This window comes from Pan paniscus, chromosome 19 (genome assembly GCF_029289425.2).
Source record: "Pan paniscus chromosome 19, NHGRI_mPanPan1-v2.0_pri, whole genome shotgun sequence".
Taxonomy (NCBI): domain Eukaryota; kingdom Metazoa; phylum Chordata; class Mammalia; order Primates; family Hominidae; genus Pan; species Pan paniscus.
The window spans coordinates 14,347,123-14,369,057 of NC_073268.2; the positions used below are offsets into that span (position 1 = coordinate 14,347,123).

The 21,935-nt window shown below is 44.0% G+C and overlaps 2 protein-coding genes across 4 annotated transcripts; both read left to right on the forward strand.

Moving 5' to 3' along the window:
* Positions 1 to 568: 568 nt before the first annotated feature.
* On the forward strand, positions 569 to 21,826 carry LOC100995017 (XIAP-associated factor 1). 3 transcript variants are annotated; one of them, XM_024926242.4, is made up of 8 exons: positions 569 to 1,546; positions 1,937 to 2,005; positions 4,467 to 4,602; positions 5,848 to 5,904; positions 6,588 to 6,783; positions 8,330 to 8,415; positions 16,813 to 17,154; positions 19,294 to 21,826. In XM_024926242.4, exons 2-8 carry the CDS (start codon positions 1,974 to 1,976, stop codon positions 19,348 to 19,350), a joined length of 906 nt encoding a protein of 301 aa, XP_024782010.2. In that variant the 5' UTR covers positions 569 to 1,546; positions 1,937 to 1,973; the 3' UTR covers positions 19,351 to 21,826. The 3 variants fall into 3 exon arrangements, with proteins under 3 accessions (XP_024782010.2, XP_008960740.2, XP_024782015.2); XM_008962492.6 differs by lacking the exons at positions 569 to 1,546; positions 1,937 to 2,005 and adding an exon at positions 2,145 to 2,151; XM_024926247.4 differs by lacking the exons at positions 569 to 1,546; positions 1,937 to 2,005; positions 4,467 to 4,602; positions 5,848 to 5,904; positions 6,588 to 6,783 and adding an exon at positions 6,811 to 8,212.
* Positions 4,623 to 5,437, forward strand: LOC134729440 (collagen alpha-2(I) chain-like). Its single transcript, XM_063598636.1, is given in 2 exon segments — positions 4,623 to 4,683; positions 4,686 to 5,437. Coding segments are annotated over 2 exon segments (753 nt in total). The 3' UTR covers positions 5,378 to 5,437.
* Positions 21,827 to 21,935: the final 109 nt, after the last annotated feature.

Consider the following 21,935-nt stretch of genomic DNA (forward strand, 5'->3'; position numbering starts at 1 on the left):
CCCATCTCAGCAGGAGACAATATGTGAAAAGAAAGCTCTTCGTTTTTCCTTCTTTTCCATTTCTTTCTTCCTTTCTTTCTTTTTTCTTTTCTTTTTTTTTTTTGTAATGGAGTCTCGCTCTGTCGCCCAGGCTGGAGTGCAGTGGCGCGATCTCGGCTCACTGCAGGCTCCGCCCTGGGTTCACGCCATTCTCCTGCCTTAGCCTCCCGAGTAGCTGGGACTACAGGCACCCGCCACCTCGCCTGGCTAATTTTTTGTAGTTTTTTAGTAGAGACAGGGTTTCACTGTGTTAGCCAGGATGGTCTCGATCTCCTGACCTCGTGATCCACCTGCCTCGGCCTCTCAAAGGGCTGGGATTACAGGCGTGAGCCACCGCGCACAGCCCTTTTTTTTTTTTTTCTGAGACAGAGTCTCATTCTGTTGCCCGGGCTGGAGTGCAGTGGTGCAATCTCGGCTCACTGCAACCTCCACCTCCTGGGTTCAAGCAATTCTCCTGCCTCAGCCTCCTGAGTAGCTGGGATTATAGGCAAGCACTACCATACCCAGCTAATTTTTGTATTTTTAGTAGAGACGGGGTTTCACCATGTTCGTCGGGCTGGTCTCGAACTCCTGACCTCGTGATCCGCCCACCTCGGCCTCCCAAAGTGCTGGGATTACAGGCATGAGCCACCAAGCCCAGCCCACTCGTTTTTCATTCTTGATATTGACAGACTGCCCAGAGACAGACAGGAGTGGGTAGTGAGGGTCAGAAGGATTAAGGAGCTTGCCTAGCTGATGAGGAAGGGAACAAGATAAGATGCAAACCTCAGTCTCTGACTCTCAGCCAAGTGCTCACTACCCCAACTAGCTGTCAAATGAGGTGGATGGGGCCTTGGTTAGATACATAGACACCTGAGTCATATCAGCCTGGTGTGAATCCCAGCTCTGATGTTGAGCAATTGACCTAGCCTCTCTCTGCCTCCATTTTCTCTTTTTTTTCTTTTCATTTTTCTTTTTTGAGGCAGAGTCTCACTCTGTCACTGCCTCTGTTTTCCATAGCAAAATGGAGTTAATAATGCTTACATGAGGGATTAAAACGAAGACAATGCCTACCTAATGCTTAGAATGGTGCCTGGAACATAGGAACAATGTTGAAACAGTCTTTCATTCTTCCCTCCTATCACTGTGATCATCAGTACCACCACACACTGCTTCTCATATAGTGCCTGAATTTTAGAGCCTGCCTGGAGGCTGGAGCCCTGCCTGGACTTTCCCTTAATCTTGTTATCCTCCTCAGAGAGGCGGCACCCACCCCATTGGCAGACGCCACGGGAATTCTCTGGGCCTGCTTGTCATCACTCCAGACGTTGTTTAGAGTTCTTCTGTTAGCACAGCTGTTTCTAGGGTCTGGAAAAACTCTAAGGACCCCCAGGAGGATACACACCAGATTGGGTCTGGGCTCACACCACCCTGCATCCCCAGAGCCTCCCTGGACGCTGTTTGCAAGGTCCTCACCGCCTGGAAGTCCAGGAGCCATTTTTAGGGAACAGCATTCAAGCTCAACAAGGCAAGTTCCCTCTTTCCTGCAGGGGAGGACCAGAAGGGAGCCGGAGATGGGGGAGAAGGGTGGGAGGTGGATGGTTTGGAAAAGGGATGGAGACCCAGACAGAGCGAAGCCAGCCAGCCAGGGTGAGGGAACAAGCTGCTGTGCTGCCCAGGAGAGGCCTGGCCTCAGGCTGCCACCCTCAGGGAGGTAGACGCGGCTGTGACAGCAGCACAGAATGACGGCCAAGGGCGACAGCAGGGGCTGGCCATGCTGTAAAGGGGCTTCCTGGGAGGGTCCAGCCTCAGGAATCAACGGGAAATCCTGAGCCGAGAATTCTGAAGATCTCCTCCCTCCCTGAAGCTGTGGGCTGGGCCGTCGGAAAACTTTCAGTTTTGTTTCCTTGCCTGCAAGAAACGAAACTCAACCGAAAGCCTGCAGAGAGCAGAACATGGAAGGAGACTTCTCGGTGTGCAGGAACTGGTAAGAAAGCGCTTTCTCCAGCGGCAGACCCGGGCTGGCGAGGAAGAGACGCAGACGACATAGGGCTGTTTCTGAAAGGAGCAGAAAGTGGTTCCTGCATAAGAACACTTAGGAGGACAAGCAGCTGGAGACCGTGGGCCCCAAGGGTAGGAGGGTTTAAACTTGGTAATCTCTGGGTGGGGGTGGGCAGCATTACCTCCACTTCACTGCAGCCCCTTTCCCCCAAATGTTAGGCTTTCTGGGACAGTTCTGAAGCCAAATAGCCCGGCCAGTGGTCCCAACTGGGCTACTCATACCTGTGAGACCTTGGGTCCTAATTTGGGGTTCTGATACTATGACCTTCACACCCATCTGTGAAAGAAAGTGTCCCACGGAGATTCTCCAGGACTACTCTCACCCTCCTTGGAAAGGGAGCCGTGGGGCAGGGCAGGGGGGACAGAGCAGGGGGCTGGGACCACACCTCTAACGGGGGGGGGGGCGGGGGGGGCGGAATCTGACCGGTCAAAAAGCCCCATTCTCAAAGCTCCCTACCTGTGACAGGGACCTGAGTGGACCCTCCCCAGAGAACTTTGCTCCAGCCAGACCCTTCAAGTACTCTGGTTTCTCAACCAGCCCAGGAAGAGCAGAGGGAGAAGGGGCCAGGTCAGGCAGAGGAGAGACAGCAGAGGAAGGGAAGATGATGCTGCCTGTGTGCCCGCTGCCTGGGCAGAAGAGGAGTGAGGCTTTGACAGTCCCTCTCGGAGCACGTCCCATGTGCCAGGAACATGGGCATGTAACTCTTCTCGTCCCCTGGGCCTTTACGGCTACAGCCACCCCATTTCCCTTCTCCCGAGCTGCCACAAGCAAGAGCTGATGGAAATGAAAGGGGTCATTTCTTTCTTTCTTCTTCTTTTTTTTTTTTTTAAGATGGAGTTTCGCTTCTTTTTGCCCAGGCTGGAGTGCAATGGCGCGATTTCAGCTCACTGCAACCTCCACCTCTCGGGTTCAAGTGATTCTCCTGCCTCAGCCTCCCGAGTAGCTGGGATTACAGGCGTGCACCGCCATGCCCGGCTAATTTTGTATTTTTTTAGTAGAGATGAGGTTTCACCATGTTGGCCAGGCTGATCTCTAACTCCTGACCTCAGGTGATCCACCCGCCTCGGCCTCCCAAAGTGCTGCGATTACAGGCGTGAACCACCACACTTGGCTAATTTTATAGTTTTTAGTAGAGACCGGGTTTCTCCATGTTGGTCAGGCTGGGCTTGAATTCCTGACCTCAGGTGATCCACCTGCCTCGGCCTCCCAAAGTGCTGGGATTACAGGCATGAGCCACCACACCCAGCCAAAAGGGGGCACTTCTTGGCAAAAAGGACGGTTAGAGAAAAATGTCCTGGCCAGGAGGTGGGAGGCTCAGAACCCTTCCTTCACTGTGGTCTCCAGGAAGAACCTCGGAGTCTCTGTGAGTTAGCGCAGGTGAACCTGAAGGCAGGGGAGACTTGGGAAGCTCTTGCTTTGGAGATTTTGGAAGTTGGCATGGCCCTGGCAGGAAGCGTGAGCCTAGCAGGGCTGCGTTCCTAACACTGTGGACCAAACAGGGGCACCAGAAAACAAGAAAAAAGATTCAAGAGAATTTGGCACTTCTCTCGAATTATTTAAATTGAAATAATTTAATTATTTACATTATTTAAATTGAAATAATTTAATTATTTACATTATTCAAATTGAAATAATTTAATTATTTACATTATTCAAATTGAAATAATTTAATTATTTACATTATTTACATTGAAATAATTTAATTATTTACATTATTTACATTGAAATAATTTAATTATTTACATTATTTACATTGAAATAATTTAATTATTTACATTATTTACATTGAAATAATTTAATTATTTACATTATTTACATTGAAATAATTTAATTATTTACATTATTTACATTGAAATAATTTAATTATTTACATTATTTAAATTGAAATAATTTAATTATTTACATTATTTAAACTGAAATAATTTAATTATTTACATTATTTTAAACGAAATGTTTCATTTTAAAAACAGCCTTATAGAGGTATAATTGACCTACAATAAACCTCACATTTTAAAGGGTAGCAATTGATAAGTTTTGGCCTAAGTTATATACATCCATGAAACACCATCCCCGTAATTGAGATAATGAAGCTTCCTGTCACCCCAAAAGCTCCCCATGCCCCTTTGTAATTCCTCCCTCCTGCTCCTTCCCATGCCCCGCCCCAGCAATGTAAGAGCTCTGTAGATCATCCTTATTCTTATTAGATGCTGCCTCACTGTTCTGACTTTTGGACCCACACAGGGAGTGTGGGGCAGGTGGTGTCATCATCATCATCTGTTCAGTGCTTAAGGCCTCTGGAGATCTAGCCCTGGGTATGAAATACAGCTCCATGTTTTATAATACGAAAATAAGTCTATTTTTCTATCCCCACACCTTGACCCTGTAGTAAAAGACATGTAGTCTCTGCCAACTTCACCCTCCATGAGGCTTACTGCCTGCGGTTCCTGGTCCTGTGTCCGGAGTGTGAGGAGCCTGTCCCCAAGGAAACCACGGAGGAGCACTGCAAGGTGGAGCACCAGCAGGTGAGGAGGCGGCAGGGAGGATGGGGTCTGAGAGTCAAGGCGAGTGTTCAGTCCTCCCTGCAGGAGAGATGGGGTCTGAGAGGTGGGGGATGAGGGTCTAGTCCTCCCTGCAGGTGAGATGGGGTCTGGGAGTCAAGGTGAGTGTTCAGTCCTCCCTGCAGGTGAAATGGGGTCTGGGAGGGGCAAGTGTTCCATCTTCCCTGCAGGAGAGATGGGGTCTGGGAGTCACGGAGTGGGTCCAGTCCTCCCTGCAGGAGAGATGGGGTCTGGGGGTCACGGAGTGGGTCCAGTCCTCCCTGCAGGAGAGAGGGGGTCTGGGAGTCACAGAGTGGGTCCAGTCCTCCCTGCAGGAGAGATGGGGTCTGGGAGTCACAGAGTGGGTCCAGTCCTCCCTGCAGGAGAGATGGGGTCTGGGAGTCACAGAGTGGGTCCAGTCCTCCCTGCAGGAGAGATGGGATCTGGGAGTCACAGAGTGGGTCCAGTCCTCCCTGCAGGAGAGATGGGGTCTGAGAGTTGGGGGACGAGGGTCCAGTCCTCCCTGCAGGTGAGATGGGGTCTGGGAGGGGCAAGTGTTCCATCCTCCCTGCAAGAAAGAAGGGGTCTGGGAGTCAGGGAATGGGTCCAGTCCTCCCTGCAGGAGAGATGGGGTCCGGGAGTTGGGGTGAGGGCTGGGGACTTAAGGCAAGGGTCCAGTCCCCCAGGCAGAGACTCACTTGAGGGCCATGGGAAGTCATTTATCCCCTCCACACGAAGCCCCATGGAAAGGAAATGTTAATCCTGCCTTTTTCATGCTAATCTGAGTCTACCTCCAATTTTCCCATTTCCAATCCTTTCCCTACAGGCTTATGGATCTGGCATAGGCAAGAGGTTCTGGTTTCAGGAAAGACTGGCTGTTCTCTTGAGATCTGTAAAGAGAGGATGTGAAAAAGGAAGGTCCTGGAAGGCAGTCAGATGGAGCCCTGTTTCCCGCCTTTCCATGTCCATTCCTCCTGGGGCCCCTGATCTGTCTCTCTGGAGATACTCAAGCTCAGGCAGCCGTTGCCAACTCAGACTGGTCTGACAAACACTTCTTGAACACTGGGCTGGGTGCTAGAGAGACACTGAGGTAGCCACATCGGATCCCTGCCCTCTGGGAGTTCACAGACCCAAACCCGGAACACCGTGAGCCAAAGTGGATGTGGGGCAGGCTCTGGGTGTTGGGTGGACCCACATCTGGTGTGTGTGTGTGTGTGTGTGTGTGTTTAGGTTGGGTGTACGATGTGTCAGCAGAGCATGCAGAAGTCCTCGCTGGAGTTTCATAAGGTAAGAGCCCCATGTGATTTCTCCTTTACAGCCAAATAGACCAACCTGAGAAAAGGAGAGGAAGGGGAAACGGGAGGCCAGTAATAGAGATTTCCACCTGACCACTCTTTTCACCCCATTAGGCTTGGAGAGCAGTGGAGAACTAGCCCACCGCATAACACAGGTCCTCCTGTCCCCCAGATACTGGTCAGAAGGGTTTTCCATGGTCCATGAGTCCATCAGAGCTCAGATTCCCCGAAGGCAATCCCGCATTCTGGCCCTTCTCATCTGCTTTCTCGTATTGGCCCTAATTCCCTAGGGAGATGGGCACAAGTCCTTGATCTGCCTACAAAGAGGCCAGTGATCGGCCAGGCGCAGTGGCACACGCCTGTAATCCCAGCACTTTGGGAGGCCAAGGCGGGCGGATCACGAGGTCAGGAGTTCGAGACCAGCCTGACCAACATGGTGAAACCCCGTCTCTACTAAAAGTACAAAAATTAGCTGGGCGTGGTGGCACACGCCTGTAGTCCCAGCCACTTGGGAGGCTGAGGCAGGAGAATTGCTTGAACCCGGGAGGCAGAGGTTGCAGTGAGCCAAGATCAAGCCACTGCACTCCAGCCTGGGCAACACAATGAGACTCTGTCTCAAAAAAAAAAAAAAAAAAAAAGGGCCAGTGATCATGCCCTTCCTGCTGCCTCCCACAGGCCAATGAGTGCCAGGAGCGCCCTGTTGAGTGTAAGTTCTGCAAACTGGACATGCAGCTCAGCAAGCTGGAGCTCCACGAGTCCTACTGTGGCAGCCGGACAGAGCTCTGCCAAGGCTGTGGCCAGTTCATCATGCACCGCATGCTCGCCCAGCACAGAGATGTCTGTCGGAGTGAACAGGCCCAGCTCGGGAAAGGTAAGCACACAAACTGGGGTGGAAGAGAGACGTTCCAAGGGCCAGAGCCTTTCCTGGATGGGATGCAAGGAAGGGAAGCTCTCAACAGGACGGATGACAAGTGTATTTGCTGTATAGGTCTCAATTCATCTGGCTATTCTAATTCTAAACCATGCCTCAGAGTGGCCTTCCTGTGTGTCTGCTGTGGCCTTCAAATGACTGGTCCAGGGAGACCAGGAGGCCGGGGCTAGAGCCTAGCTACCACAAAGTTGAGTAAAGAGGCCATGGAGAAGGCTGGGCGGGGTGGCTAATGCCTGTAATCCCAGCACTTTGGGAGGCCGAGGCGGGCAGATCACCTGAGGTTGGGAGTTCGAGACCACCTTGACCAACATGGAGAAACCCCGTCTCTACTAAAAATACAAAATTAGCCGGGCATGGTGGCGGACACCTGTAGTCCCAGCTACTTGGGAGACTGAGGCAGGAGAATCACTTGAACCCGGTAGGCGGAGGTTGCAGTGAGTCGAGATCGTGCCATTGCACTCCAGCCTGGGCAACAAGAGCAAAACTCTGTCTCAAAAAAAAAGGGGGGACCATGGGGAGTCCTAGGAAACAGGAGGCTTTCTTTGAGCACCTCTAGCACAGTCCTAGCCTGGCAGAGATCCATTGCATCCTTTTACAGATGAGAAACCTACACACAGAATAAAGCAGGGGCTTGCTAGAGGCAAAAATAAGACTGGACTCCCACACTTCCTGGCACTGAATCTAGGGCTTTTTCCATTATCAACAATGGCCAGAAGGGAGTTAGCAATGGCTCCTGGCCTGGGGGCCTATGTATTGGCTCCCTGGTACCATTTTATGTTCACTTGAATCACTCACCTCTTTATGAGGGTGTATTTACTGTCACACAACCATCAGTGTGACAGATCCTTTGGTGTCTTTGCTAGTTGTTTTGGTAACATGGTAACATGGGAGAGAGCCTAAAACTCCCCACACAGTAACCTTCTCCTGATACACAATCCACCCAAGGGCAAAACTGGCCAATGGAAACCTGAAAATTGTGAGAGTCATGTATATTTCCTTCATCCCAGCATGGCTGGACGTCAACAGAATCAAACACAGTCTTCAACACAACTTCAGTGCAACACAACACAACACAACACAGCTTCAACACTGTCAACAAAAATGTGTTCAACCAACACCTGGTCTGATCACAGAGTCTGAAAACTGGTGCAATGAAAGAGCACAGTCAGAATGGAGGGGGTTGGCATCCGCGGCTACAGCTCCATTCATCTCCTTAGAAACCAGTCCTGATCCAGGAAAATGTCTCTCCATTATGGTTGCTGCTGCCCTGAGTGCACATCTGTGGCCATAAAGGAAATGATGTGGGTGATTCGGCCAAGAGTTGTCTGTGTGGTCAAGGATGCCGGCAGCGCAGGAAAGTCAAGACCAGGCAGGTCCGGGGGGCAGTTCATGCTCATGAGCACAGGCCATGTAGGCAGTTGTGGGAGAGCTGGGCTAGCCGTTGACAAGGACAATCATTTGTGGTGTTGTTTCTCTGCTTATTCAGGGGAAAGAATTTCAGCTCCTGAAAGGGAAATCTACTGTCATTATTGCAACCAAATGATTCCAGAAAATAAGTATTTCCACCATATGGTGAGTAGCACTTAGTAATTTTCTAATGGTGCCAATAGTTCATCCACATTCTGAAAAGTGTGATAGGAAAGGCAGATTCTGGGCCCAATTTTACATAGCATGGATATTAAAGGGTCCCATATTTATTTTTTGCTTTGTTCAAAAAGATAGTTTAGTGACTTGCTTAGGCTAATCAAGCACACAAAAATTGGTCTTCATTTGTGCCCAGCCCTTCAAAGGGGCTTCCCTTACCACTCCCAACACCCCCGATCACCTCTGACCATCTCCAAACTTCATGGCCTGGACATTGCAATTTGGTCCTCAATAGGGCCTGTCTTACTGTTTTCGGTCCCATGTGGGAGTCTTCTCTATTAGACTGTGAGCTTCCTGCAAAACTGAATGACTTTTTCCATTTTCCTGACATCAGGGCTTGGTGCAAAAAGAGGACTCTGTAGAGGCGCAGTTATGTGATTGACTGACTGACTGATTTTGCCTGGGAACACTCCCTCCGTAGCCCCTAAGCGCCGTTTAGTGCATTGCTGTGCCAAGTTGCTCCCTTCTTTTGCACAGAACAGAGCATTTCCCCTTTGGGAAACTTACCAAGGCTTCTCTCCAAAGAACTCTTCTCCTTCTCCTTGGGCAGAAAGTTGTTTACCTTTCTTAACACTTCAGTTCTTAAAACTACAGAATATCAAAACTAAAGAAACCATAGAGACGATCCAGCTTTTCGCTCTTTTTTTTTTCTTTTTACTATTGTGGTAAACCACATATAATGTAAAATTTGCCATCACTATAGAGACATTTGGTACATTCACAATGTTGTGCAATCTGGTTCTAGAATATTTTCATCATTCCAAAAAGAAATCCTATACCCATTAGCAGGTACTATCCATTCCCTCACCTTCCCAGTTCCTGGCAACCACTAATCTGCTTTCTATCTCTATGGATTTGTCTATTCTGGACACTTCACATCAGTGGACTCATATAATATGTGGTCTTATGTAACCATCTTCTTTCACTTATTGTAACATTTTCAAGGTTCGCCCGTGTTGTAGTTGTGGCATGTATCAGCATTTCATTCCTTTTAATGGCCTTTTCTTTTCTTTTTTTTTTTTTTTTGAGACAGGGTCTCACTCTGTTGCCCAGGCTGGAGTGCAGTGGCATGATCTTGGCTCACTGCAACCTCTGCCTCCCGGGTTCAAGCGATTCTCCTGCCTCAGCCTCCGGAGTAGCTGGGGCTACAGGTGCCTGCCACCACGCCCGGCTAATTTTTGTATTTTTTTTTAGTAGAGACGGGGTTTTACCATGTTGGCCAGGCCAGTCTCAAACTCCTGACCGCAGGTTATCCGCCTTCCTCGGCCTCCCAAAGTTCATGGCCTTTTTACAGTCATCCCACATTTTGTTTCTCTACTTGTTGGTAAACATTCGGATTGTTTCCACCTTTCAGTTCTTTGCTTTTTGAAGTGCAGTCTGTGGACCAGCTGCATGAGCATCACCTGGAATCCTGTTAGAAATGCAGAATCTCAGGCCCTCCCCCTAGAAATGCTAAATCAGAATATGCAGGGTCACATGATTTCCCAGGCATTTCAAGTCTGAGATGCGCTGCCCCAGCCACGGGATTCTCAGCCTCGGCTGTACGTGGAAATCACCTACTGACTTGTTTTCCTTAGTACTGATGTTTATTCGATCCTATAAGTGGTCCATGTGTTCTGTTTGAATGAGAAAATACTTGGTGAGCACCAAAACAAGAGTAAAGCTGACTACTTCCCTTCAAATGTCCAGCCTGGCAACCAGGGCACCTACACACTTATTTGAAGGCTACAGGGAAGTGGGGAGCTCCAATACACATGGAACTGGATTTGTGCTCAGAAACTCTGAATTTTAGTTCTGCTCTGCCCCTTACTGGCTGTGTAACCTCTCTGAGCTTCTTTCTTCTTTTGAGGAAAATGAGGATAATGGTTTATCTCCTTGTTCAGGAAAAGAAGACATCCACAACCAGCCAACACCAGATCTATCTCCTTGGCAGCATCCACACTCACTTACTTTGCCTTCGCACCTCTTAACCATAGAGGAGCTTTCTATGTGCCTCTCTAAAGCCTATCCCCTCCTACTGGTATAATACACCCTCTCTTTTTGCCTACACAAGGTCACACAAGTTTTTTGCTACACTGCTCCAGCAATTCTCCCCTCTCTGTCCTGCAACAGAGAGAGGTTAAATGAGCTGTACACACAGGTAACAACAAAGTCTCAAATCTCTAGGTTGTCCTAACATTTCTTACAATAAGTTTTTAAAGGGGTACCACTATTGAATATTTATATATCAATGGCCTTGCACGAAAAGAATTTTTTTTTAATTTTGAAAATTAAGGATTGAAATCATGTATACTAGGTGGTTTTGTGGTTTTCAGTCTTTAACTTTGTATTAATATGACCCAAAGCCAGAAAAACATGAAATACTTCTGATCCCATTTCCTATAAGCTACCATCTTGTTTCTTTGTTCCCCTCCGTAGAAAAACATTTGAGCTAGTTGTCTATAAGTAACTGCCTCCATCTTTTCTTCTCCCATTCTTATTCCCACTCCAGTCTGGCTCTCCATTTTAACCAAATCTGCTCTTGTCAAAATCAATGACCTCTGCATTGCTAAATCCAATGCTCAGTTCTCAGTTCTCAATTTATGGGAAGCATTTACTGCTCATCACTCCCTCTTCCTCAGTGGACTTTCTCGGCTTCCAGGGTACCACACTTTCATGGTTTTCAAGGACATTGGTGGTCTCTCATTCTCTACCTCCCCAACCTCTTAATTTTGGGGGGCCCCAGGGCTTAGTCTCTGGTCTCTTCTCTACCTATATTCACTGCCTTCATTATTTCATCCTACCTCCTGATTTTTAAAAATGCCATATGTAAGGCTGGGCATGGTGGCTCATGCCTGTAATCCCAGCACTTTGGGAGGCCGAGGCGGGAGGATCACAAGGTCAGGAGATCAAGACCAACCTGGCTAACAGAGTGAACTCTCGTCTCTACTAAAAATACAAAAACTTAGCCGGGTGTGGTGGTGGGTGACTGTAGTCCCAGCTACTCGGGAGGCTGAGGCAGGAGAATGGCGTGAACCCAGGAGGCGGAGCTTGCAGTGAGCCGAGATCACGCCACTACACTCCAGCCTGGGCAACAGAGCAAGACTCCATCTCAAAAAACAGATAAATAAATAAAAATTAAAAAAATTTTTAAAAAGCCATATGTAGTCAGACACTTCCAAATTTATATCTCAGTCTGGGTTTTTCTCCCCAAACTCTAGATTTGTATATTACTATTTACCGCATCTTCACTTGAATGCTTGATAGACATCTTAAATGTAACACATCTGAAATGGAATCCTCTCTGCCACAGCTTGGCCCATCTCAGTTGATGGCAACTCTATCTTTCCAGTTGTTCAGGCCAAAATCTCAGGTTCACTCTCGACTTCTCTTTCCCTCCACATTGCTACCCTGGTATGAACCATCATCTTCTCTAGCCCAGATGCTGCAGCAGTCTCCTAAACGGTCTTCCTACTTCTCACCTTGCCCCCTACAGTCTATTCTCATCACAGAGGTCAACGTGATCCCTTAAAAATACAAGTCAGATTGTTTGGCTCCTCTGTTCAGATCTCTGTACTGATTCTTGCCCCATTTTATGCAAACTCAAAACTACAGTGGCTTTAGAGATCTATGTCATCTTTGCCTCCCTTCTTATCTCATCACCTCTTTGACCTCATGTACTACTCCTGTTCAGCTCACTGGCCTCCTGATTGTTTCTTGAGCATACCATGCCTTAGGGCCTTTTCACTGGCTACTGCCTCTGGCTGGAAGCTACCTCCTCACCTTCCCCACCTTACTCCAGGAGCTAACTCTCTCACTTCTCTCAAGTCTTTGCCCAGATGGCACCTTCTCAAGGAGATGTACCACAACAACCTATTTAAAATTGCAACTCCCTCTCCATCACATATTTACCAACCCCTTACCTTCTTCTATTACTTTTTCCATAGCATTTGCCAACTTCTAACATATTATCTAATTTACTTACTTATTATGGCCCTTGTTAATTGTCTCCCACGACCTCAGAAAAACTATAAGCCCCACTGGTCCCCTTCATGCTAACTACTCCCCAGACACAAATACTCTACTTTTGCTTTTAGCTGTTTCTTCTGGTAATCACCTTCATATGTCTAAAGCCCCTTCTTATATTTTTTCCAGTTTTAGATATTACTTATTGACTCATAAGGATTTAGGAATATAGATTTCACTTTTTTATACCACCCATCCCACACACACACCTCCAAAGTTCTTCATTTCATCCTTCCAATGTATTGATTTCACTCATTCTGGTTAAATAAATATTCAGTATTACATTAGTATAACCATGTAAACATTATAAATGGTTTTCCACATGAATTGTGATTATGTGTTCTTTCTCCTACAACTTTTTGTTTTACCTGGACTTAATAATTGCTTCGGTTTTTCATTTGCTTCACTTTCTAGGTACCTATCACTAAATCATCCCTAAAATTCTCTACCAGATCTGAAAATTCCCCTGAGTACAACTAAACACATCAGATAGTCTATCCATTTCATTTTGGGAGCATGTTATGCCCCAGGCTTGATGATTAGCTGTTGGTCTGGAATTTCTTCCACTCTCTCCACGGTTGGAGTTCTGATTCCTAAATCTCAGGTCTCATCTTTCTCTTTCTTAGGTTACTCCTTGTTTGATAGAACATATCCCCAAATAGTTTCTTGAGAAAGAAAGCATGAGAGGCAAATTTTTTAGGCCTTATATGTCTGAAAATGATAGCTTGGGTGGCTATAGAATCTATTGACCATCTTAATCTGTTTATTAAAAATCTTATTACAATTCTGATTTGGCCACTACACACTGTATACATGTATTAGAAAATCACTCTGTATTCTATAAGTATGTATCATTATTACTTGTCCACTAAAAATAAAAGAAATAAAATTGATTACAAAAACTTTCAAATAAATATGACAGTAGAAAGTTAATACAATAAACATTCATGTATTTACTCCCCAGATACAACAGTTGTTGTTCTAAACAAGGTGAATAAAAATAAATCTACTCTTAGATACATTACAGGTAAAAGGCAAAGGTTGATTTCTTTGAAATCAACCGAAGAAGATTACAAGCAAAGGAATGGCAGTTAGGCTGAAAGCAAATATATCAACAGCAATAATAGAAGTGGGTATGCAGTGGAATAATCTTCAAAGTGCTAAGAGAAAATAGCTGTTAACACGTGGAAATCAAAAGTTTTCCAGGCTTGAACTATTCTTTGTTTGTTTTCTTTTTTCTAAAGTATGTTAAAGCAAATCCAAGATATCCTGTTATTTCACCATCATTCTTTAATATCTCAAAAATACAGTCATTTTCTTAATCACAATGCCTTTATCACTCTCAATGATATTAACAATAATTTTCCCCCATCGTTTTGGGGCCTTGCATTTACCACTCTTGTTCATTACTACTGCTGCTGCTGCTGCTGCTGCTGCTGCTGCTTGCTTCTCCCTTGTCTTCTATTGGATTGAGCAAGATTTCTTTATTCTCTTTCTTCTTTCCTACTGATTCATCAATTTTACATTTATTTCTATCATTTCAGTAGTTACCCTTAGCATTTTAATATAAATACTTGACTTAATAAAGTCTAAAGTTAGTCATTATCTCTACTTTCCTTACAAACAGTATACAGATTTGAGAACATGTTAATACTGTAACTATCTTACATGAAAATGCTGCCAGAATTTTGTTTCATTTTGCTTTCATACTACCCCTCTTTACTGATTATTGTTGTTATTTATGTAACTCATGCCTGTTTAGACATACTCACATGTTTTTGTTTTGCTTTTTTTCTTTCTTTCTTTCTTTTTTTTTTGAGACAAGAGTCTCACTCTGTTGCCTGGGCTTGAGTGCAGTGGCATGATCTTGGCTCACTGCAGCCTTCGCCTCCTGGGTTCAAGCAGTTCTCCTGCCTCAGCCTCTCAAGTAGCTGGTACTACAGGTGTGTGCCACCACGTCTGGCTAATTTTTGTATTTTTAGTAGAGATGGGCTTTTCCATGTTGGCCAAGCTGGTCTTGAACTCCTGACCTCACATAATCTGCCCACCTCGGCCTCCCAAAGTGCTAGGATTACAGGCATGAGCTACTGTGCCCGGCTGGATATACTCACAAGTTTATCCTTCTCTTTACTCACATTCTTCCTTGGATCCTAAGCTTTCCTTCTGGGTATGATTTCTCTCTTCCTGAAATACATCACAGTAGCTTCTTCACCAAGAACCTTGAGTAGTAAATCTTTAGTTGCCTGAAAATAAGCTTTCCGTTTTTTGCATCCATGAATGATAGTTTAGCTGGATATCAAAATCTAGATTAACAGCTATTTTCTCTTATCATTTTGAAGATTATTCCACTGCCATCCCACTTCTGTTATTGCTGTTGATGTATTTTCTTCCAGCCTAATTGCCATTCCTTTGTACGTAATCTTTATATTTGGTTGATTTCAAGATCCTCTTTGCCTTTTACCTGTAACGTGTTTAAGAGTAGTTTTATTTTTATTCATTCTGTTCAGAACAATGTACTCAAATGTGTTTGCTTTTCTCCTGCTCAGGATTTCTCTTTCCTTAATATAAAGATTTATGTCACTAATCAGGCCTGAAAATTCTCATCTATTATCTCTTTGAATTCCCAACATTCCCCAACTCTCCCACATTCTCTCAACTCTCCTTCTGGAACATAACACATGTATATTAAGCATTCTCATTCTAGCTTCATGACTCTCTTTTTTTTCATGACTCTCTTTTTTTTTTCATTTCTCTCTTTTAATTGCCTTATGTCTCTTAACCTTTCATATTTTCTCTATTTCTATCCCCTATATTCTGGGTAATTTCCTGAAATTATCTCCAAGTTCATTCATTCTTTCTTGGCCAAATCTAATTTGCTGTTTTTAGCCCATCCATTTAGGTTCAATACCTGCATTTTTCATGTCTAGAAGTTCAATTTATCTTTCTTTCAAATTTGCCTATTTTTGTTCTCACTACAAAAAAAAGATAGGTATGTGAAATGATGGATATGTTAATTAACTTGATTTAATCATCCCACAATGTATATCTATATTAAAATATCACATTGTACCCCATAAATATATAAAGTTATTATTTGTTAATTACAAATTAGAAAATTTCAAATTTACCTGTTCTGTTTTTCATGAGATGTTATTCTTTTCCCAGATTTAATCATTTTTAATTAATTTATTTTACAGTCTCTATCCTATAGTTGCATTACCTGAACTTCTTGGAGGCTAATCTGACTACTTTTGTGTCTATGACTCTTACTCAAGGTGGATTGCTTCTTTGTGTGTTTGTAATTTTGGATTGTGAGTTTCTATCTGGTGGGACTCTACCTATGAGGATCCTCTATGACCTATTTTGAGGCTGTTGTCCCTCCAGAGGAATTTTGTGATTGCTTCTGCCAGACATCTCAATGTTTATGTTAATTCTTCTGCTCAGGGATTCCCAGACCATGAGGCCAAAGTAAATCCTAATCCCACACACAGGAATGGCATGGACCTGTGATTTTGAGTTTTCAGGGGCGTAAGTTTTCGTCTCCACACTCAAATACTGACCCAAGAAAGAAAAGCTTCCTTGCCACTTTCCTTTTCTCATTAGCTGATACTTTTCCTCTTACCCACCATAATTTATCCTTTAAAGTTTCCAGCTTTATGCAGGATCAATAGAGTCTTACTTCCAAATCCCCACCTGTGTGGATGGGACTTTCCTGTCATCCAAGCCCCTAGTTACAAAGTTGACCCTACATCTCCCATAAGCAGTGTCAACTCCTGTGCTTAACCAGTCCATTTGTGCTGCTATAACAGGATGCCGCAGACAGAGTAATAATAAAGAACACAAATTTATTTCGAACAGTTCTGAAGACTGGGAAGTTCAAGATCAAGGCACCACCATTTGGTGTCTGGTGAGGGCCTTCTTGCTGCCTCCTAGCATGGTAGAAAGCAAAAGAGTAGAAGACTGTAGCCAAATACTTCATGAATCCTCTTTTATAAGGACCCTAATCCCATTAAAAAGGGAGGAGCTTTCATGATCTAATCACCCCCAAAGGCCCCACCTCTTAATACCATCACATTGGCAGCACCTGAATTTTGGAGGAGACACATTCAAACCATAGCAACCAGTCAGACCTTCATTCCTGGAATGCAAAATTTTCTTTCTTTCCTGCAAAGCCAGCTATTAAATTGAATGTCTGTCACATTTTATACACCATATAAAAGTGTTTACAGTGGGAATTTCTTGTGTTATCTAGTCTACTGTATTTTCTGACCATTAAAGCTGAAGTCATTTTAAAATGTGATATATTATTCACAATTGCAGGGTAAATGTTGTCCAGACTCAGAGTTTAAGAAACACTTTCCTGTTGGAAAGCCAAAAATTCTTCCTTCATCTCTTCCAAGTCAAGTTGCTGAAAATCAAACTTCCACGATGGAGAAAGATGTTCGTCCAAAGACAAGAAGTATAAATAGATTTCCTCTTCATTCCGAAAGTTCATCAAAGAAAGCACCAAGAAGCAAAAACAAAACCTTGGATCCACTTTTGATGTCAGAGCCCAAGCCCAGGACCAGCTCCCCTAGAGGAGATAAAGCAGCCTATGACATTCTGAGGAGATGTTCTCAGTGTGGCATCCTGCTTCCCCTGCCGATCCTAAATCAACATCAGGTACTCAGCCTCTGTTCTCTGCTTACCTTTCTGGGAACCATCCGCACAGTGTCTTAAAAAAATCCAAGACCTGAAATTCACAAATGTTGTGGCTGAAAAGGCCGTTTTCTCTGACTCCCACTTCTCTGGGTGCCCAAATGCACTATCTCGTAGCACTTACCACCTGGTTTATTTGCATCACCTCCGAGAGACTGAGTCACCTTTGACTCAAGCCAGGACTTTGAAGGTAGAGCCAGGTCCCTCTTCTCTGTGTCTCCAGCTTCTAGGCCAGGGATTGACTTGGAGCAACTGCTCCAAAACTGTGGAGTAAATGAATGAAGCAGAGGATACCCAGTCTATCTCTCTCATGGTGTAGATATGGCACTGAGGCCCAGAGATGAGATGTCTTGGTCAAGATCCTAAGCCAGTTGGTGGTGGCTTACCTCCAGCAGATCAAGGTTTGCTTCAAGAAGATCAGGGTTTGTAGGCATCTCCCTGAATATCATGATTTTTATGTCCTAGGTTATTTTCTAGTAATAATAACAACTGGCATTAGAGGTTGTTAACTATTGTGTGCCAGTTACAATACAGAGCTCTTTATAATCTTCATCATAAACAACAGGCATGCATTTTATCTCCATTTTACAGATAAGGTAAAGTAGCTTTCCAAGGAGTATACAATTAGACGGTGGCAGGATCCAGCCTGAGTCCACATGTATATAGCTCCAAAGTTTATGCTCTTAAGCTCCAGATTAAATGCCTTACTTAAAAAATTTATTTTTTTTCAAAATACATAAGTACTAGATTTTGTTGGAGCTAGTTGATATAATATCATATAAAGAAGTATAAAAGCAAAGCTAACCCTACTTCCCCAACCCCATACCCTGAGATACCACTTTGGACAGTCTTATGGGCATCTTTTCAAAGCTCTATCTTTGCATATACAAGCCTAAACAAGCATATACTGGGTTTTACTTGTTTCTTTTTCCACACATATTATCTTACTATACTTTTTACTCTGCCACATGCCTTTTTCACTTAGTATATGATGCATGCTCCTTACAAAAGACTTAGTATGCCAAAACCTTTTTTTCTAACTTCCTTGTGCATCTATGTATGCAGATAAGCATATAATTTTACAAAAATGGGTTCATTTCATATTTGCTGGGGGGGTTACTAGTGCCATTTTTCCTTGCCTCCCACGATTTGGTATATTTCCTTTCACAGTTTTCTCCAACCTTATATAACAGAGTCGCCAGATTTAGCAAATAAAAATACAGGACATTCAGTCAAATTTGAATTTCAGAGAAACAAAGAATTGTTTTTAGTGTAAGTATATTCCATGCAATGATTGTTTTGCTAAAATTAAAATTTAACCAGGACACCCTGTATTTTATTTAGCAATTTCTTATATAACCACCATACAAACATACACATTTGGAGTCCTGTTATATACATTTTTTCACTTTTTTTTTTTTTGAACCAGAAAAGCTGCCATCTTTTTTTTTTTTTTTTTTTTTTTTTTTTTTTGAGACAGAGTCTCGCTCTGTCACCCAGGCTGGAATGCAGTGGTGGGATCTCGGCTCACTGCGATCTCTGCCTCCCGGGTTCAAGCGATTCTCCTGCCTCAGCCTCCTGAGTAGCTGGGAGTACAGGCACCCACCACCACACCCAGCTAATTTTTGCATTTTAGTACAGATGGGGTTTCACCATGTTGTCCAGGCTGGTCTTGAAATCCTGACCTCAGGTGATCCACCCGCTTCAGACTCCCAAAGTGCTGGAATTATAGGGCATGAGCCACCACGCCCGGCAACATTTCTTTACATCCTAATGTAAATTCAGCAATACCCAAGGAAATCCCTACAAACCAAACAATGTGGCTTATTTTTATTTTTATTAATGGCTGCCTAAGATTCCATGGTGTGAGTGTTCTCCCATCTGTCCCTCCACCCAGTGATAGCAACAGGCCCCTGTTAAACTTTGTTGCAAGCCTCCTATACTTCTGGCTCAGTGGGCTCCTGACCTTTTCTATGCCATTACACTCCAGTCTTTGGGCAGGGCTCATGCTCTGTAACAAGGGACAGCAATATCCAGAGATATTCTAGGAGCTAGCACTTCTTACTTTAACCATATCAAACTTTTTTTATATCCATTTCTTAGGAGAAATGCCGGTGGTTAGCTTCATCAAAAGGAAAACAAGTGAGAAATTTCAGCTAGATTTGGAAAAGGAAAGGTGCTACAAATTCAAAAGATTTCACTTTTAACACTGGCTTTCCTGCCTACTTGCTGTGGTGGTTTTGTGAAAAGTGATGGGTTTTATTCGTTGGGCTTTAAAAGAAAAGGTTTGGCAGAACTAAAAACAAAACTCACGTATCATCTCAATAGATACAGAAAAGGCTTTTGATAAAATTCAACTTGACTTCATGTTAAAAACCCTCAACAAACCAGGCATTGAAGGAACATACCTCAAAATAATAAGAGCCATCTATGACAAAACCACAGCCAACATCATACTGAATGAGCAAAAGCTGGAGCATTACCCTTGAGAAGTAGAACAAGGCACTTCAGTCCTATTCAAGATAGTACTGGAAGTCCTCACCACAGCAATCAGGCAAGAGAAAGAAATAAAAGGCAACCAAAAAGAGAGGAAGTCGAAGTATCTCTGTTTGCAGACGATATGATTCTATATCTAGAAAACCCCATGATCTTGGCCCAAAAGCTCCTAGATCTGATAAACAACTTCAGCTAACTTTCAGGAGACAAAATCAATATACAAAATACAGTAACATTTTTATACACCAACGACATCCAAGCTGAGAGCCAAATCAAGAATGCAATCCTATTCACAATTGCCACAAAAAGAATAAAATACCTAGGAATACAGCTAACCAGGGAGATGAAAGATCTCTACAACAAAAATTACAAAACACTGCTGAAAGAAATCAGAGATGACACAAATGGAAAAACATTCCATGCTTATGGATAGGAAGAATCAATATTGTTAAAATGGCCATACTACCCAAAGCAATTTATAGATTCAATGCTATTCCTATCAAACTACCAATAACATTCTTCACAGAATCAGAAAAAAAAGCATTAAAATTTATTTGAAACCAAAAAAGAGCCCCAAAAGCCAAAGCAATCCTAAGCAAAAAGAACAAAGCTGGAGGCATCGCATTACCCAACTTCAAACTATACTACAGGGCTACAGTAACCAAAACTGCATGATACTGGTACAAAAGCATGGTACTGGTACAAAAGCAGACACATAGATCAATGGAACAGAATAGAGAGCCCAGAAATAAAGCTACACACCTACAACCATCTAATCTTTGACAAAGTTGACAAAAATACGCAATGGGGAAAGAATTCCCCATTCAGTAAGTGGTACTGGGATAACTAGCTAGCCATATGCAGAAGATTGAAACTGAACCACTTCCTTACACCATATGCAAAAATCAACTCAAGATGGATTAAAGACTTAAATGTAAAACCCCAAACTATAAAAACTCTGGAAGATAACCTAGGCAATACCATTCTGGACATAGGAACGGAAAAAGATTTCATGACAAAGTTCCCAAAAATAATTGTAACGAAAGCAAAAATTGACAAATGGGACATGATTAAACAGAACTACCATTTGACTCAGCAATCCCATTATTGGTTATATACCCAAAGGAATCTAAATCATTCTGTCATAAAGAAATATATACACAAATGTTCACGGCAGCACTATACACAATCGCAAAGTCAGGGAATCAAACTAAATGTCCATCAGTGGTAGAAAGGATAAAGAAAATGTGGTGGCAGGGAGTGGTGGCTCATGTCTGTAATCCCAGCACTTTGGGAGGCTGAGGCGGGTGGTTCACCTGAGGTCAGGAGTTTGAGACCAGCCTGGCCAACATGGCGAAACTCCGTCTCCACTAAAAATACGAAAATTAGCCAGGCGTGGTGGCAAGCGCCTGTCATCCCAGCTACTTGGGAGGCCTAGGCGTGAGAATCGCTTGAACCTGGAAGGTGGTGGTTGCAGTGAGCCGAGATCCTGCCACTGCACTCCAGCCTGGGCAACCAAGCGAGACTCTGCCTTAAAAAAAAAAAAAAGAAAATGTGGCACATATACACCATGGAATACTATGCAGCCATAAAAAAGAATGGGATCATGTCCTGTGCAGCAACATGGATGGAGCTGGAAGCCATTATCCTAAATGAACTCACTCAGAAACAGAAAACCAAATACCACATGTTCTCACTTATAAGTAGAAGCTAAACATTGAGTACACATGGATACAAAGAAGGGAACCGCAGACACTGGGGCCTGCCTGAGGTTGGAGCATGGAAGGAGGGTGAGGATCAAAAAACTACCTATCTGGTACTATGCTTTTTATCTGGATGATGAAATAATCTGTACAACAAACCCTGGTGACATGCAATTTACCTATATAGCAAGCCTACACACGTGCCCCTGAACCTAAAAAAAAAGTTAAAAGAAAAACGTTTGGATTATTTTCCCTCTTTCGAACAAAGACATTGGTTTGCCCAAGGACTACAAATAAACCAACGGGAAAAAAGAAAGGTTCCAGTTTTGTCTGAAAATTTGATTAAGCCTCTGGGCCCTACAGCCTGGAGAACCTGGAGAATCCTACACCCACAGAACCCGGCTTTGTCCCCAAAGAATAAAAACACCTCTCTAAAAGCTGCTCTTCCACCTTTCTTTGGGTTCCGCACTGGTTTTCCAGGGCCAGGAATGGCAGCAGCCAGGACCCCAGGATAAGGGCAGTGCCCAAGGAAAGGGGAGCAGAAGA

Excerpts from the sequence above, each read along its gene's own strand:
- LOC100995017 (XM_024926242.4), top strand. The coding sequence starts at position 1,974 with ATGGAAGGAGACTTCTCGGTGTGCAGGAACTG. Across the intron at positions 4,603-5,847 it reads GCAAGGTGGAGCACCAGCAG|GTTGGGTGTACGATGTGTCA; the intron begins GTGAGGAGGCGG and ends GTGTGTGTTTAG. Across the intron at positions 17,155-19,293 it reads CGATCCTAAATCAACATCAG|GAGAAATGCCGGTGGTTAGC; the intron begins GTACTCAGCCTC and ends TCCATTTCTTAG.